This window comes from Zootoca vivipara, chromosome 8 (assembly GCF_965207765.1).
Source record: "Zootoca vivipara chromosome 8, rZooViv2.hap1.1, whole genome shotgun sequence".
Classification (NCBI taxonomy): domain Eukaryota; kingdom Metazoa; phylum Chordata; class Lepidosauria; order Squamata; family Lacertidae; genus Zootoca; species Zootoca vivipara.
The window spans coordinates 65,403,975-65,422,970 of record NC_142591.1 but is presented as its reverse complement, the minus strand read 5'-3'; the positions used below and the strand labels follow the sequence as shown (position 1 = coordinate 65,422,970).

At 41.2% G+C, this 18,996-nt stretch overlaps 1 protein-coding gene across 5 annotated transcripts in view; it reads right to left on the bottom strand.

The window, feature by feature from the left end:
* VPS13B (vacuolar protein sorting 13 homolog B) overlaps positions 1-7,535 on the bottom strand; it is a 384,018-nt gene extending 376,483 nt beyond the window's left edge. For 4 of the 5 annotated variants that reach the window (XM_035126124.3, XM_035126121.3, XM_035126123.3 and 1 more), the window contains exons 1-2: positions 7,264-7,535; positions 5,573-5,739 (exon numbers count right to left, since the gene is read on the bottom strand). In XM_035126124.3, the coding sequence (XP_034982015.3) occupies positions 5,573-5,719 (147 nt within the window). In that variant the 5' untranslated portion in view covers positions 5,720-5,739; positions 7,264-7,535. Of the gene's footprint in view, positions 1-5,572; positions 5,740-7,258 lie in introns of all 5 variants that reach the window. The other variant, XM_035126122.3, reaches the window with a different exon arrangement.
* Between the last annotated feature and the right edge of the window lie 11,461 nt (positions 7,536-18,996).

Genomic DNA, 18,996 nt, shown 5'->3' with positions numbered 1-18,996 from the left:
TTAGAAGCTACTAGGGTTGTCAGACTCAATAGAGGACAGGACTTCTGTGCCTTTAATTGCCCTGCTCTCTTTTGAGTCTGGAAACCTTAAAGAAAAACCAGCAGACCCTTTGTTTAATTTCCAAGCAAAGGGTCTGCTGGTTTCTCTTTAAGGTTTCCAGACTCAAAAGAGAGCAGGGCAATTAAAGGCACAGAATTCCTGTCCTCTATTGAGTCTGACAACCCTAGGAGCTACTGTATAGCCAAGCCTAGGAGAAACATTATATTCTGATCCTACATAAAATTGCCTTGATTCATAAGCACTCTGTCATATACATGAACTGCTATTTGTTGAATTGAGTAACAGAGGCTGAATGGTTACAGGTAGGTAGCCGTGTTGGTCTGAGTCGAAGCAAAATAAAAAAATTTCTTCAGTAGCACCTTAAAGACCAACTAAGTTTATATTTTGGTATGAGCTTTCGTGTGCATGCACACTTCTTCAGATACACTAGAAACAGAAGTGTCAGACCCTATATATATATACAGAGGGTGGTGGGGGTGGGTGGGAATGGGAGATGGGCTGATGGGAGTGGTAAACCTGTAGATGGGTGTTAATGGCTGCTGATGGCTGCAATTAGTCCTGGGCTGAGGTGCTAAGGAAAGCTTAATCATGCATAATGAGATAAGAATCCGATATCTCTATTCATCCCAGGTGCTTCCATGGTTTTAAGCTTGGTAATGGTTTCCAATTCAGCAACTTCCCTTTCCAGTCTGTTCCTGAAATTTCTCTGTAATAAAACAGCTGCTTTGAGATCTTGTATAGAATGTCCTGGGAGATTGAAGTGTTCTCCTACTGGTTTTTCAGTCTTATGGTTCCTGATGTCAGATTTATGTCCATTTATCCTTTGGCGTAGGGTTTGGGCTGTTTGTCCAATATAGAGAGCTGAAGGGCACCGTTGGCATTTGATGGCATACACAATGTTAGAAGATGAGCAATTAAATAGTCCTGAGATGGTATGTTGGATGTTGTTGGGGCCAGTAATGATGTTGTCCGGGTGTATGTGGCAGCAAAGTTGGCATCTGGGTTTATTGCAGGCTCTGGTACCAGTGTCCATGTTAAGTCTGGTGGTTGTATTATTGTGGGTGAGGAGTTGTTTAAGATTGGGTGGCTGTCTGTAGGCAATGAAAGGTCTTCCTCCCAGAGCTTGAGAAAGGGAGCTGTCATTGTCCAGGAGAGGCTGTAGATCTCTGATGATGCGTTGTACTGTTTTAACTTGGGAGCTGTATGTGATGACTAGTGGTGTTCTGTTATTTTCTTTTTTGGGTCTGTCTTGCAGCAGGTTCTCCCTAGGTATCAGTCTGGCTCTGTTGATCTGTTGTTTAACTTCATCAGGTGGATATTTTAGTTCTAAAAAGGTTTGCTGTAGATCTCTTAGGTGAGATTCTCTGTCTGTAGAGTTGGAACAGATACGGTTGTAACGTAGGGCCTGGCTGTATACGATGGATTGTTTGGTATGTTTGGGATGGTAGCTAGAAGCATGTAGATATGTTTGTCAGTCAGTTGGTTTTCTGTATAAGGTGGTGTCTATACGTCCATCCTGTATTTTTATAGTAGTGTCCAAAAAATGTATTTCTTGCATAGATTGGTTCATTGTTAGGTTGATGGTGGGGTGAAAGTCATTGAATGTCTGGTGGAAGGTTTCCAGGGTCTATGAACAGATGCTGAATGAACAAGGAATGCATGTACTCAAGAAGCAATGCCAATGAGAAATGGTATCTACTTCTACATAAAGCCAGTTAAAATAATTAAAAGCATGTTAACATCTATAGGTCAGGGACTGGGCAGGCCTGCCTAAACAAAAATGATTTAAGCAGGCACCAAAAACAGTAAATCGAAGGAACCTTCCTGATAATCCATCAAGGTCATATGTTCTTACACATAGACATGCAACCATTCAGGCAAGGGTGTGAGTGTACACATGCCCAAGCCAGTGTTGGGGTGTGTGTGTGTGTGTTGGTACTGTGCACAGTATTACAGCAGCAGTATGTGAGATAGCACCATGGTGCAGGGGACAGAAGTTACTTTAGGGGCTACTGTTCAATTCTGTTTTTATGAAAAGATGTGCAACTGTTTCTCGAGATCAGGTCCAGGTCCACTGTGTTTATAAGCTAGGTTTTAAGATATATAAGTTCCCATGAACTACTACTATTGTGTAGAGCAATTTCACAACTTTGGAAAAGATAGAAGATTCAATGCCACTGTCCTAATGCTTCAAGAGGAAACACAGGAGCTCAGCCTCCATCAGGGTAGAGAATAACAGTGAAGAAAACATAGAAGTGGATAACAAAAAGCTGCTGAAAGTTTGAAAACAACTTGTTTGCCTTTTATGACAGCTGCCTGACTCACTATTTGTTGTATAAATACAGCTCGGTGTTTTTTCAACAAACGTTTTCAACTTAACAAAGTGAAGTTGTCAAAATGTAGAATCAAGTCAGATGTCAAACGCTGACAACCCAGGAGACACCACTTAAAGCTGCAATCCAATGCACTTTTTTGAGAGCAAGTCCACTGAACAACTTACTTCTGAGTAAACAAAACATCCGTTTTGTATGTTCTCTTTTGTTTAGATGAAGAGAGCTTCTTTAATATGCTGACCGAAAGTGCAAGATTGCCAAGAATACATACTGGTATGTCAAAAAAGAATATAGTCCAATATCTTACATTAGACTTTATCTTTATTAAGTATGTTGATTGATGCTACACAGAACAAATGTGTACATCCATTTTAATGACAAGCAAGTTTAAACAGATACATCATACCCACCTTCTTTCTAAATATCATTTCTAGGTCTAGAAATATGTTCAACTTAGCCAAGCGATTTGAGAATCCTTCAGAAGATATTTTTTTAATGTTTATCCTAAAACACAGAACATATTCCTCAAAAAGCAGTTTCCTCCTTAGCCTCCTCCACACCATGTGTGACACTTGATCTTGAATCTTTCCTCAATTTCAAAACCCTTTCTATAATATAGCTCTAATGTAGCTCTTTATATTGTGTTTCAGAAACACCAGTGTGGCAATTTTAAACTTCATTAACATTGATCAAAAAAGGTCATTTTCATCTATTAATCTTTTTTACTACCATATGAGATAAAAAAGATTCCTCATTTTAATCACATGAATATGATGTAGGCATATATAAATATTATTTATAAAACAATTTATAAACTTCTAGCTCATAAAAATATATCATGGTTCTGTATAAAAAAATTAAAATCATAAAGCACAGAACACATGACCAATAAAACCGAATCAAATTAATTCTTGAAAAAAACACTTGGCAAAAGGGGAAAAAAACTAACAGTAATTAGATAAATGAGCTCCTGCCAACCTAGCAGTTCGAAAGCACATCAAAGTGCAAGTAGATAAATAGGTACCTCCAGCAGGAAGGTAAATGGTGTTTCCGTGCACTGCTCTGGTTTCACCAGAAGCGGCTTAGTCATGCTGGCCACATGACCTGGAAGCTGTACGCTGGCTCCCTTGGCCAATAAAGCGAGATGAGCGCCACAACCCCAGAGTCGTCTGCGACTGGACCTAATGGTCAGGGGTCCCTTTACCTTTACCGGGAAAGTATGCTAAAGCAAGTTTTTTTATATTATAAAGGACAATTATAAAAATGCACAGTGAGTCAGAAGTAATATCCACTGAGGACCAGAGTTTATTCTCCAGAGCAGCGTTCAAAACTCCCATTGTTCTAGGCACGTTTTGCGACAGGGAATTTTTGAGCTCTGAGCGCAGTACTGTGCCTAAGATTTCAGATTAAAACTGCGACTGTTGGCACTGAGGGTGTGGGAGGAGAAATTCTCCCCGCTAGGCTTCCAATACGATAGGTCTTAGGTTTGCGAACTGGACACTCAAGGTGGGTGTTTCTGCCATCAGATGTGTAGGCCTTTTGTATGTGTTAATTCTGGTGCCAAAAAAGTCATATTTATATGAAGGAAAGGGGGTGTAGGGAGAATCCAGGGCTTGACTGCAGAGTGGGACCTTTTCTGCCTCCCCACTTCCAGCCACTCTCTGAATACTGGAGAAGAGATCCTATTAGGGAGGCGGGCAGGGGAAACATGGCTTTGTTTTTTGCAGTCTTCAGATAAGGACTAGCCCTTGTGAAAAATGAACTTACGTTTTTAGCTGCAGTTCATTCATTTTCAGCTTCGTATTCTTGTTATAAAAAAGTGTGCCTAGACACTCCAATGTTGCGCCCATAACACGAAAGCTCATACCAAAATATAAACTTAGTTGGTCTTTAAGGTGCTACTGAAGGAATTTTTTATTTTGCCATAACCTAGGTTTAAGATGCCATTTAGCTCCTAGCTTTCATATCTCAGTTTCTAACACTGCTCCAGAGGAAAGAAGTAATGTTCAAGATTCACACATAGCAGGAGAACCACAACAGTCATCCCTACATTTCTGTGTTATGATGCAACAATTCCCACATCTGAGGATTTGCAACTTGTCTCTTCAGCAATAGAACTGCTGTACCAAAGCAAGCAACAGGTGCAGGTATGGTTCTCCCCCTATACATACATTGCATCACTGGATCCTAACCAAAGTTACTTTCCTCAAGTACCAAGATGTTACTGACATTCAACACAAGACTGCTGTCTACTATACTTAATTGTAAATAATTATGTTAATATAGCAGGTGGCTCATTACTTCAGACAAATGCAGAAATAGACTTGAGCTCCTTTTAAATTCATGAAAAAGTCAGGTCCACTCGGTTAACAATACGTTATGTGAAGAAGGGTCATCCTTCATGAAGCCCTGAGATCAAGCTATGGGAGCACAATATTTGTGGCTTCTGTACCGCAAGGCTTCTTGCGTACTCATCAACAGAAGATGTAAGTACAAAGGTGCTTGATGTTTGTGGGAAAGAGATGCCACCAATATAGAACTAGGTAGCCTGAGACAAAGCTATGGAGGGTCTTGAGAGAGGAATTGAGGCCAGGCTTCACAAACATGGAAGGATGGGGGGAAAATACCTTCATGCATTAACATAGAAAAATATTCCAGAGTAGTAAGGCACTGTTTGCACCCTAAATTCACCTAATTTTACTTCTGAGAAACATGGAATATACACTAGTCTCAATAATGCTTTAAAAAGGTATCATTCACCCAAAGTTAATTCAGGACAGCTTATTTAATGTTATGCGGGTGGCGCTGTGGTCTAAACCACTGAGCCTAGGGCTTGCCAATCAGAAGGTCGGCGGTTCTAATCCCTGCGACGGGGTGAGCTCCCGTTGTTCGGTCCCAGCTCCTGCCCACCTAGCAGTTCAAAAGCACACCAAAAAGTGCAAGTAAATAAATAGGTACTGCTCCAAGCGGGAAGGTAAACGGTGTTTCCGTGTGCTGCTCTGGTTCGCCAGAAGCAGCTTTGTCATGCTGGGCACATGACCTGGAAGCTGTACACCGGCTCCCTCGGCCAATAACGCGAGATGAGCGCCACAACCCCAGAGTCAGTCATGACTGGACCTAATGGTCAGGGGCCCCTTTACCTTTACCTAATTTATTTGAGTTAAGCACAAAAAACATACCTGTTCAAGTACATCAAGTTTTAACTCAAGCTTGCTAAGAACAACATCTCCTCCCCAGAGTGATAGCTGTAGATCAGAAGGCTTCAAGTTCTTAATGTAGCGATTCACATAGCTCATTAGAATAGGAGTCACATACGACTCAAGCATTGTGTCTTTGTTGATGGAACCTTTAAAAAAAGAAAAGAAACTCATGTTATATCTTCCTAGTATGCATAAAATTACTGTAGAAAGCTAACCTACTGCCACTGCCAGAAACTTTCAAATCAGAGTAGAGTGGAACCTCGGTTTATGAACACCTCGGTTTACGAACGCTGCGGACCCATCTGGAACAGATTAATTCACTTTCCATTACTTTCAATGGGGAAGTTCGCTTCAGTTTATGAATGCTTCAGTTTATGAACAGACTTCCGGAACCAATTACACCCATGCTTCGGGTTAAGTACGCTTCAGGTTGAGTACTCCGCGGACCCGTCTGGAACGGACCCATCTGGAACTTGGCCCTCCAGATGTTTTGGGACTACAATTCTCACCATCCCTGACCACTGGTCCTGTTAGCTAGGGATGATAGGAGCTGTAGTCCCAAAACATCTGGAGGGCCAAGTTTGGTCATGCCTGACTTAAATAATGTTATTCTCTCTCTCAACTGTTTTGCAGCACAGGCTGTTAAGCAACAATTCCAAAGCTATAAGTTTTGTAGCTCACATAATCTCACCACCAGTTTGTGTATCACTTCCGATGACAATTTGCAGCCCAAATATAATAAGTTTTGTATGCAACCCATAATAATAATAATAAAAGCATCTATTGTATCAATTTAAAACAACTCCTGTTAAAGTGCCTAGTAGGAGGGAACAAATCTGAAGCAACACATTCAAACATATATGGGTTTTTGCTATGGGATTTCTGTCCCAAATATTCTTTTTCTTTTTTAAAAAAATTATGCTTTTCAGGTTTATATATTTCACTAATTTTACAATCATTTTAACATTTCAAAACTTGACTTCCTTTCCCCCCCTCTTCCTGCAGTTCCTTAAATTTATTTTTAATATCTTCTGCATATCCAAAATAACTTAATTTCCTCATTTGTTCACCTACTTTAAATATATACTCTTATCAAACTGCAGATTACTACAATAATAATGTGTTGGTTCTGTTTAGGATGCAGAACATATGGGATTATTGTAATGTCCCAAACGTTCTTCATCCTAAACACAACCGAGGCATTCGCACACAGCGTCACAGGTGACAACAGCTGTAAGCTATTTCGCTATTCTCTCTTAAGGTCAACTCAACACCATCATACAAACTTCATCCTTGTTGGCGCGCGACCCAAACCAGGGCAGCGTCAAACCAACCAGGTGTAAACTTTTAGCAGTTTCTTCTTCCACGTGGGCTCCGAGAGGGCAAGTCGCCCTGCGCGTATTCTGCCACTGGGAACCCAACCAGGCGCCGTGCAACTTTCACCACCCCACACACCCCACCACAGCGTCCCTGGATTCTCATGCCCCCCACCCCAGGCTCAGGACCATTGACTCTCTCCAACACGCCTCCTCAACAACTTCTCCCTGCCCCACGGCCCGCCGCCTTCCTCCTGCTTCAACCCTCCCTGCAAGGCACCCCGACGACACCCTCAAGCTGAGCGCGCGCGCCGCCCTTTTTGCCACCCCACACCTAGACGCCTCTCACCCTACCGCGGCCTCGGCTTCCTCATGGGGCTTCTCCTCCTGCCCGTAACGGAGCTGGCGGCTCGCCGGTGGTGGTGGTTCACTCCCCGCGAGGCGCCCCGTCCGCAGCTCGCCCCTTCATGCTCAGCAGCCGAGAAGGCGTCGCCAAAGGGCCAAGGGAGCCTGAGGTTTGTTTGGTCGGCCGCCGAGGCAGTTCCGGGTTCCAGCCTCACAACAACAACCGCCGCCGCCTCCGTTTCGCCGGACACATTTGGCGGTGACACCATCCGGCGGAAAGCTTCGGAGAGAGGCTCCAGCTGGGGACGCGGAAGGCTGCAGGAGGGAGGGAGGGAAGAAGGGAGAGGGGCGCGCGGTGCTCCCGGCGACGGCTTCCTGCCCTGCTGTGCAAGAGGGAAAGGAGGGAGAGAGGGGAAAGTGCTGTTTTAAAACGAAGGATTTCAGACAGCACGGTATTCGTTGGCCACATCTCTTAACTACTTCTTCATATCTCTTGGGTATGCCATGGGCTCCCTCGCTGGCGCCTTTTGTCGGCTTTTCGCACGCGCTGCCCGCACAGCCTCGGGGAGCCGGCGTAAGCAGCTGCGTTACTTTTCCATGTGCTGGTTTATCTTGATTTTATGGATATGTACTGGTTTTTGGCTTGTTCGCTGATGAGGGTGAAAGAAATAAAGTTGTTTTAGTGTATGCTCTGGTGTATTTGAGTGTACCCTTACATCGGATTAGGAACCACAGGATTTGGTGGGGTGGGTAGTAAGCAGTGCTTTTTTTCTTTAAAAAAATGTTTAGGGGTACTCTCATTTTCCTATTCATATTGAAATACTACCCCTCAATGAGGCCAAATTTAGATTCACAAAATGTTTAGGGGTATGCGTCCCCCCCAGAAAAAAAGCACTAGTAGTAAAACATGTAAAAATAAATTCTCCGCAACATATATACATACCTGCCAAGTTTTCCCTTTTCTCGCGAGGAAGCCTATTCAGCATAAGGGAAAATCCCTGTAAAAAAGGGATAACTTGGCAGCTATGTATATAGTTCTATACACCTCAGTCATGTTCCTCCTTGTGCACCTTTTGCCTAAAGAGCCCCAAATGTTGTAACCCTTTTTCATTGGGGAGTTGCTTGCTCATTTGGTTGCCCTTTGTCTGACCCTTTTCCAGCTCTGTAATACCCTGTTTGGGTGAGGCAACCAATACCTTGCAGAATATTTTAATTGTGGTCTCATTATAGATTTGTATAATGGCATTTTTATTTTGTCACTTCCCTAATGATCCCCAACATGGAATTTGCCTTTTCCACAGCTGCCACACATTGGGTTGACAACTTCATTGAGCAATTCATTATGACCACAAGGTCTCATTCCTGGCCAGTCACCAACAATTGAGCATGTATGTGAAATTTAAGATGTTTTGCACCAATGTGCATCACTTTGCACTTGTATTTATTGAATTGCATTTGCCTTTATACTACCTATTCACCTGGTGTGAAAAATCATTTTTTGTTTAAACTACTCTGAACCATTTGATATCATAGGCAAACTTGGCTTCCTCACTGCTCACCCCTAGCTCTAGATCATAATGAATACATTGACAAGTTAAAAAGCACAGGCCCCAATACCAGGTAAGTCTTCCGACCACTGAGCAATAGGGAAGACATATGTTTCTTCCTGGCTCAAGGAAGTCCTGCTGACCTTGAGCCAGACATCTTGGAGAGTGAAGTCAAATGGGCCTTAGAAAGCACTGCTAATAACAAGGCCAGTGGAAGTGATGGTATTCCAGCTGAACTATTTAAAATTTTAAAAGATGATGCTGTTAAGGTGCTACACCCAATATGCCAGCAAGTTTGGAAAACTCAGCAATGGCCAGAGGATTGGAGAAGATTAGTATACATACCAATCCCAAAGAAGGGCAGTGCCAAAGAATGCTCCAACTACCGCACAATTGCACTCATTTCACACGCTAGCAAGGTTATGCTTAAAATTCTACAAGGCAGGCTTAGGCAGTATGTGGACCGAGAACTCCCAGAAGTGCAAGCTGGATTTCGAAGGGGCAGAGAAACCAGAGACCAAATAGCAAACATGCGCTGGATTATGGAGAAAGCTAGAGGGTTCCAGAAAAACGTCTACTTCTGCTTCATTGACTATGCGAAAGCCTTTGACTGTGTCGACCACAGCAAACTATGGCAAGTTCTTAAAGAAATGGGAGTGCCTGATCACCTCATCTGTCTCCTGAGAAATCTCTATGTGGGACAAGAAGCTACAGTTAGAACTGGATATGGAACAACTGATTGGTTCAAAATTGGGAAAGGAGTACAACAAGGTTGTATATTGTCTCCCTGCTTATTTAACTTATATGCAGAATTCATCATGCGAAAGGCTGGACTAGATGAATCCCAAACCAGAATTAAGATTGCCGGAAGAAATATCAACAACCTCAGATATGCAGATGACACAACCTTGATGGCAGAAAGTGAGGAGGAATTAAAGAACCTTTTAACGAGGGTGAAAGAGGAGAGCGCAAAATATGGTCTGAAGCTCAACATCAAGAAAACCAAGATCATGGCCACTGGTCCCATCAGCTCCTGGCAAATAGAAGGGGAAGAAATGGAGGCAGTGAGAGATTTTACTTTCTTGGGCTCCTTGATCACTGCAGATGGTGACAGCAGTCATGAAATTAAAAGACGCCTGCTTCTTGGAAGAAAAGCAATGACAAACCTAGACAGCATCTTAAAAAGCAGAGACATCACCTTGCCTACAAAGGTCCATATAGTTAAAGCTATGGTTTTCCCAGTAGTGATGTATGGAAGTGAGAGCTGGACCATAAAGAAGGCTGATCGCCGAAGAATTGATGCTTTTGAATTATGGTGCTGGAGGAGACTCTTGAGAGTCCCATGGACTGCAAGAAGATCAAACCTATCCATTCTTAAGGAAATCAGCCCTGAGTGCTCACTGGAAGGACAGATCGTGAAGCTGAGGCTCCAATACTTTGGCCACCTCATGAGAAGAGAAGACTCCGTGGAAAAGACCCTGATGTTGGGAAAGATTGAGGGCACTAAGAGAAGGGGACGACAGAGGACGAGATGGTTGGACAGTGTTCTCGAAGCTACGAACATGAGTTTGACCAAACTGCGGGAGGGAGGGCAAGATAGGAGTGCCTGGCATGCTATGGTCCATGGGGTCACGAAGAGTCGGACACGACTAAATGACTAAACAACAACAACATGTTTCTTCCTAGCATGGTAACACAATCCTTTGGATCAACAGGTACAGAAAGATCTACCGGTATATGCTCCCCTCTCATCCCTTTTAAGGACAACTAAAATATTTGTCAGATATGGCTTACCCTTGCAGAAGCTATGGTGGTTCTGCTTCAGAGGGGGGAAAATCTCTTAGATGCTTGATAATTTTATCTTTAATAATATTTCCCACTAGTTTTCCCAAGAGAGATATCCAGCGAATTGGTCTCACTTTCAAGAACACCAGTGAATCTGCTTTTTATCATTGGTGTTGTGTTGGCCACTTTTCAATTCTAGGATATGGAGCCTGGTCTTAGAAGCAAGTTGCATATTTTTGAATATTTTCACATACTTTTTAATTTTATTACTATTTTTAATTAAATTTGTATACTGCCCTTCATCCAAAGATCACAGGCCAGTTCACAACAAAAAAATACAAAGTGAAAACACAAAATACATAACCGCCCTTACACAAACACATTTAGAAGGGCATAGAATGTTAATTAGCCAAAGGCTTGGTTAAAGAGAAACAGTTTCACCTGATGCCTCTGGGGGGGGGGAGCATTCCACAAATGGAGCCACCACAGAAAAGGCCTGTTCTTATGCTGCCAACCTCTGGACCTCTCATGGAGGAGGCACACAAAGAAAGGCCTCAGGTGATGATCGCAGAGTCAGGTTGGTCCCTTTAAATAATTTTCAACTGGATGCCATCCAGACCTGGTGATTTGTCAGTTTTTTATTTTTTCATTAACTATAACACTGTTTCAGTATTCATGCAATGCACAGTTGTGTAAGGTGTGGCAGGTAGCTTCAGTGGAATGGCATTCTGGCTGTGGAAGGCTCTTCCCAGGGTGGCTTATCTGGCAAATGCCTTGATGTAAATTTGGCACCATGCAGACACCTTTTTTATTTTCCCAGGGTTTATAATTTGTACACTGCTTTTATGCTGGTGTGTGGGTATATCTTCATTTATACTATGTTTTGATTTGATTTGATTTAATCTTATTGTAATTTAAATTTTTTTGTAAGCTGCCCTGGGAACTTCTTGAAGAGTGAGGGTTAAAATCTTTAAAAAATAATAATAATGAAATCCTGTGCTGAAGTGAGATGGGCATACGCAACAACGTCCAGGGCCAAATGCAAGGATTACAGGAAACACTACATAGCATACATTTAATTTTAATGGAACATAAAAAATTCCGATGAAAATCCTTTTCTGAGTTCCGAGACAAAGGAATTTGGAATATTATTCACTTTATAGTTTTAAACCCATCCATGTATTTTACCTCATGAAAAATACCTCACTCATTTATTATTGAGGGGGTTATTTCACACTTTGTTTTCCCTGCTATGACCCAGCACATTTTTCCTTAACCCTTTGTTATTGCTACCAACCATGTTATCTCACTACCATTTAGCATTTTCATACGTTTATCCGTCAACTATGCTATGATTAAGCATAGGGCAAAACAGCACAGATATCCAAATATAAAGTAAATACAGAGTATACTACATTTTATTTAAAATTGCTACCATAAACAGATTGTAATGTAGGTTTGGTTATTTAATAAGCTAGTAATATACTATCCCTGTGAACATTCTCAGTCCTAGTCTAGTGATGTTAGCTCTTGGTTCTCAAGCCTGTCCAAGCCATTTCTGAAGTTCCTCAATACCCACTACCTGACTTCCAACTCTTCCTTCAGCACTTTTTCCTTGCCCAAAGCTTGCTCTTTTATTGTCTCCAGCCATAGTCCCTGCAGCCAATCATTTCAGTTTGGGTTGGATTCTGCCACGTCATTGGCCTAGAACTATGATCCAATAGGATGAAGCAGAATGTATACCAACTGGCCAACTAGAATTTACCAGCTTCTGATGTCTTGGTGCCTTCATATAACCTCATATAACTATCTCACTGTTGGATAGGTTGGCACCTTGCGAAGTTTTCAGGGTAGAAGAAAGAGCTGATTATCAAGTACAGTATAGGGTTATTTGAGATGCAGGGATGAGAGGGAGCTTCTTTTCCATAAATTGAAGAACTTCAGCATTTACCGTAGATTTAGCTTTGGGTCATATCTTTCAGACAAAAATCTTTAGGGTCAAGGGCTGGCAATTTTGTGGAAGTTCTTAGAAGATAAGAGTTTATGGGCAATTATAATTGAGAAGTATTATGTTATAGCCAGTAGGTGGCAATAATAGGGTATCTTCTTTTGGCCTTGAAATACCATTGTAACTTGAGGAAGAGGAATAAGAAGATATAACAATCTAATATTTAAAACAATGTAAGCAATGGCAAGTTAAGTGTCACTGAGGCAACTTGCTGGCCTCCTGCTGACATAATGTATCTCCACATTTCCTAGCAGGAACACAAGACATCTTACAGAACTGTTAATCCTTACATTCTACGCAGAATAAAAAATATTAATGTGGAGGGAATAATATGATTCCTCCACACTCCTAAAAAGTAGTACTGTACATAACTTATACCGTGTGTATCTTGAATTTCAATCTTTTAGATTTTGCTGTATCTTGCCAGCAATAAACAGCCGTTTCTTATATTGTACCTTTGATTAGAAATGCAGTAAAGTATTCCCGATTACCCATAATATTAAGGTTTCCATGGAAAAGAAAAACCAGTGACATTTCACACAAGATGGTGGTCCTTTATTTTCTGCACCTAATATCATGGACAGGCAGATTATCTTCAAACTACATTGGACATCATAACAGACTATTAAAACATGTATGAGACTAAAGTTATTATCAGGTATGACTCCTTTTGACAGACATTTGAAGCATTAAACTTTGGAAGCTCTATTGAAGGTTGTCTTTACAACCTTCAGTCTTCTATCCATGGATGCAGTGGAAAGAGAAGGGGGAATCTCAATTCTACTGGAGTGTTTTATGATGTTATACTGTAACAAGCATCATAAACATCTTTATTCTTAATCAACCTTTTAAAAAAAAAGCATTCCAGGAGCTATGCTTCAATGTGTTGCTGGCAAAATAATCCTGAACGTAAAATTGATTGTGAGGATTAAGGATATGCACAGTAATTCTCAACCTTTTTATCAGATTCGTGACCAAAACATATGAAGTCATTTTGCAATTTTCCATGTTGTGTTTTATTGTTCCGTTGGACAAAACATCTTTCACTTGAACATCTCATGAGTGAATACTTCTGAAACCAGGAAGCATCCACCCAAAAGTGTTTCTGGTTGCAGTATATGATGTACAAATATGATAAATAGCCTTAAAATAATTTTTAAAGGAACGGTCCATGATTTATTGTAACCTCCAGATGTCCTCAGATTTATGCCCTTGGTCTTACAAAAAATAAAATCTGTGAACTTGCAAAAGCAGCTTTACCCTGTTTTTAATCAAATACATACATTTATTTAGATATTATGGGAAGATTTGAGCTACAACAAATGAATATTATTCCCAAATGGAAATTGGCATTTTGAATGAAACATTTCTACCAGTATTAAATATTCATTCTGTTTTTTAAAATTGTACAAGGTTATTGCAGAGTGAAACATGAATGGCAGCTTCTTTCTGAGAAACCATTTGTTTTCAAAGAGTATCACATAGATGTTAGAAATAGTAGATTTCTTATTGAAATACTACATATGCAATGATCCCACATTTTTATTTATGTTTATTCAAAAATGCTGCTTTTGCATGACCATTTCCTCCTACAATGCTGTGTAAATCCTGCTCGTATGTAAGTGTATGTCTCAAGAGGAGATGAAGGAAAATGCTCCCAATGCAAAGGGTCAACATCCTCATTTCCTTCTTCCAGAAACAAAACACTTTCTGCCATCTTTAGAGAAGGAGATGGAAAGGTTGCTTCACTAATTTGGCAAACAGTTAAAACTCCCATGTGAGCAGCAAACATTAAGGAACTGCTGACTTTTCCAAATCTCAAGTCTTTAAGGTTAGACTAAAGTCTATTTCCTCTCCTGAGCCAAAAGTGCTAAGAACAGCCTGACAGTATCATAAATTGATACCCAAAAAGAATTAAAATCTTTATTCCCACCGTACACCTACCGGCTCTTATTCTTTCACCCTAATGCCAAACAATTCAAAAAATATTGTCTAAACTAGACAAATCCATCCATTAACACATTTTGTCTCTCCACCACCCAGCTACCCATACATTCTTTATCCAGCTGAATCAATTGATAGGTCATATTGTTAGTAAACAGATTATAGTAAAGCCAAGAGGTTCTGACTAGATATGATTGATCAAACTAGAATCTCAAAAAGGAAGAACTTCCACTTTGATGTTCCAGAATTTATTTATTTTTAAATGATTTTTCAGCATGCATTTATACTACTTAGAGCCCACGGGTAGAGTGCAGGGATAAGCCTATATGATGCCCTCCAGATGCTGCTGCACTACAACTGATATCATCCCTGATCATTGGCCATACTGGCTGGGGCAGCAAAGTATTTGGTTGTGCTGGTGGACCTATCCTTTCAGAACCAGGAAATGTCTATTTAACTACTTTTGGAATACAAGCAGCCGAATATGTAGAAATCACTCTGGAAAGAACTATTGAGGCCACATAATTCCAACAAGTATTTATGAGCAAATCTTCTTCTGCACCATCCTTCCAAAATTTCATTAGTCTTCTTTCAGTATGCCTAATCTGAACCTGAAAGTCTAAAAATAATCAGAACCCCAAAGGACCAATACATGCACACTAAAGCCATTTGGTCCGTTGCTGAACCTTCTCCCCCTCAAAAAGGGGAGCTTTGGGACATTACCCAATCAGCTCAGAGCATGTGCTATTTGGACAAGAGTTCTTTCTGCCTGTTTCTGAAATGCAACCTATTGACCAAATACCAAAACATCCTGTCAATAGCCTTGGAGAGTTCCTTTTCAGGAGCACAGATGAACCCCTTGTAACATTCTAAGGAAAATGATTAAAATCTAAACATAAAGCAGAGGAAGTGAAGAGCAACTAAGTGGGCAGTGATTCATGACGAATCACATGGGATGAGAGCTTAAAGGCAATCATACGAAACAACAGCCACATGTGAACCAACAAGGGGGATACTAGATTCCTCTCTGCGGAACTCAGGAGTCAACTTTGTAGTGGATTCAAGAATCACATACAAATTTCAACAAAATGCATTTGAGCAAAACGCACTCTGCAAACCGGGCTGAAAGCAGAAGACAGCTAGAAATTGGGACTGGAACCAAAGAATTCTAGAGATAATCTTCAGAGAATAGGAATACACTCAAATTGACCTCCCTGTGGCCAGCTGCAATGAGAAATTAGATCTGTGTGTTTCCAGACACTGGGAGAAGGAGAATAGAGAACAGATGTGTTCTTTTTTCCCTTTTCTTCTTCAATGGACTTGACATCCTGATGGTTTGCTCTCCTCCTACTCCTTTCTAATCAGAGCAGGACCTCCTCCTCCTCCTCCTATCCTAATGCAATACAAATATCTGAAAAGAGTTATTTACTCCATGATATGCATGATTCTGTTGTTTTCCAGGGAGGTGCTTAATGTCTTTTTGTAGCATGACTGATGCCACCCAAGTTTATCCAAAAACAATGAAATGAGCTTTGTGGAGAAACATCAGGCTTCTTGGAAAAAGGCAGTAAGTGCATTTGACACCTTGGAGAGCAGAAGTGCTGTATAAAGGGCTACATGTATCTCACAAGAGCGGTGAAGAAGTTAAGCAGATTTATTTCATGCTGACACAACAGCAATACCTTTGTTTTTCATCTGCTTAACTGTGTGCTTCTAGTAACAGTGCTTTGTTTTACATTGTGAAGAATCCCATTGGAATATGGACAGTTTCAATAAATGTTATTTCACTAAAAACGTAAATTATGGAGGCTACAGCCAAATACATGGGAAGAGTTTTTATTTTTTACAAAAGCATGGGTTGGGACTGATCCTAGTAATCTGCAAACTTAGCACACTGTTAGAAACACAATAATTGTGGAAAACTGACCAGCAGTAAGTATTTTCCTTTTGCCTTAATATGCTTAATACGAACAGGGATCCTAATTTGGCCCATATATACACAGAGTGCAATTGTATTGTCTGAGTGCAATTGTATTAATTTGTTCTCCGAGTTATGCAGATTCAGTACATTGGTTTGCATGTATTTTTCAACTTCTGGTTTTGTTTTTTTAACTTGCTGTTATGCTGAATTCCAAGCATTTCTTTACTTTTTTTTAGCTCCAAAGTATAATTAATGGTGAAGGGGTGGGAATGAATCCTAAGTATTCAGTCACTGCATAATTAAACAATATAAATTGTATGAAAAGTGTTCAATATATTCAAATAGCTGGGCATTGAATATATTGAGTCTTCCCAACGGTAGTGAATTATATATATATATATATATATATATATATATATATATATATATACACACACACACACACACACACACACACACACACACACACACACACACCAGGGAAACTACAGAGAAGCACAAGAGTGCTCATTCTCCCTTACTTTCAGCAGAGCGCTGGAAGAGGCAACACCAGGCACCCCCAAACTGCAGCCCTCCAGATGTTTTGGCCTACAACTCCCATGATCCCTAGCTAACTGAACCAGTGGTCAGGGATGATGGGAATTGTACTCCAAAACATCTGGAGGGTCGAAGTTTGGGGGTGCCTGGGCAAGACAGTCTTTTCTTCCTCATCTTCTGCCTTAGGATTGCAGGCTTGGTGGTTCACAACCCTGGGCACAGGTACCTACTCTCTATCAGCTCCACTGACAGAATTGAATCAGCTACAGCGGCACCTCGGGTTACAGACGCTTCAGGTTACAGACTCCGCTAACCCAGAAATAGTACCTCGGGTTAAGAACTTTGCTTCAGGATGAGAACAGAAATTGCGCGGCGGTGGCGCAGTGGCAGCAGGAGGCCCCATTAGCTAAAGTTGTACCTCAGAATAAGAACAGTTTCAGGTTAAGAATGGACCTCCAGAACGAATTAAGTTCTTAACCCGAGGTACCACTGTATTTGTTCTGTTTCTGTGAAATATTGATCATTTAATCTCAAGCCGAGTAAAAAGGATACACGGTCTGCTGCGTTTCTGGCTTCAGTGGGATCTGGCCCTTCAGGTTTCAGGAGTTGACTATCTATCCAAATGGGCCAGAAGCAGGAGTGGCCTCGGACAAAGCAGCAACATGGAATATGGAGCATGGGCTAGGGGAAAGTCCAATTCCAGAGCTTAGTTCCTTGGACTGAGGAGCTAGCTTTGAAGCAGGGGGTGTGTAGGGCCTGGTGTCCTGAGAATGGTCTTTGGGAGCCAGCTGACTGGGTGTGCAGGAAGCCTGACACTGCAGTGTCTATGGCAGTGGTTCCCAACAGGTGGTCCGCGAGCTATGCCAGAGGGGTCCGCAAGATGCTATTAGAATAAAAAATATATTAAATATATTTCGTATGATAACAGATTTTTTGTTTTGGCCGCTTCCTGCATGAGCCGAGTCTAGCGCAAAACTAGAATTAGATAGAGGCAGTAGTTCTGCTGTATGCCGTTAGGTGGCGCTTTACAAACACTACTGTTTTGCAAAGAGGCAGCGCGCGAATTCTACTAACGCTCACCTCCCCAAGATGCTTTGCGCGTGTCGGCTTCATTTTTGCGCTACTGCGCAGGTACCCTGTCTTCTCCATTCCCCTCCCTCCTCCCTGGCACGCGCTGCCTCTTTAACTCATCTCATTAAGAACTGAAAATTAAAACTAACTGTATACTGATGGAGTACTCTGTTGTAACTGTAAAAAAACGTATAAATATAAAAAGACTCTTAATTTGGCTCCCACTTTTTAATTTTAGGATTAGGAATTAATGGGGGTCCTTGTCACAATAGCGGCTCGATGAGGGGTCCTCGAGAAAATTTTGTTGGGAACCCCTGGTCTATGGTGTCCTTAGAACACAGTGGGACTGAAACCTGCCATCTTTGAAAGGGAGTTTTTCGATGAAGGAACCCAAACAGAGACTCGCAAAGAACAAGGATAAATTGGCCACTACTGGTTACAGGTCCTCAGTAGTTGTGACTTCCCATCTTGCACTCCTGTGGTGCTGTCACACTACACCTCAACTTATTCACTGTTTCAAAAAATGAAATACCCAACGATACATTGAACCTACTCCAACCCATACACCAGTGCCCTCTCTTTTCACACTCAAGATTAATATCTCTCATAATAATAAGATAAAATAACACCACTAAACTTGCAGATAATCAGAAGAAATAAACACAAAACATTATTTTAAATAAACCTATGCACGTGTAGTCTGTTTATTTTTCCTTCTGGTGCCGCAAAAGCTAGATGCCAGCCAGAAGAGGGAGCAGGTCAGCTAAAAATTCTGTTCAGGTTTTGCTGCTGACAAATGGAGCCATTTTGGCAAAAACAAGGAAGTACTCAAGGAGAGGAGGATTGGTCTAAGTTTAAATTTAAAGAAAGGACATGCAGGAGGAGTTCCCATGTTCATGAGACAACTATAATCGCAATGTTATTGAACT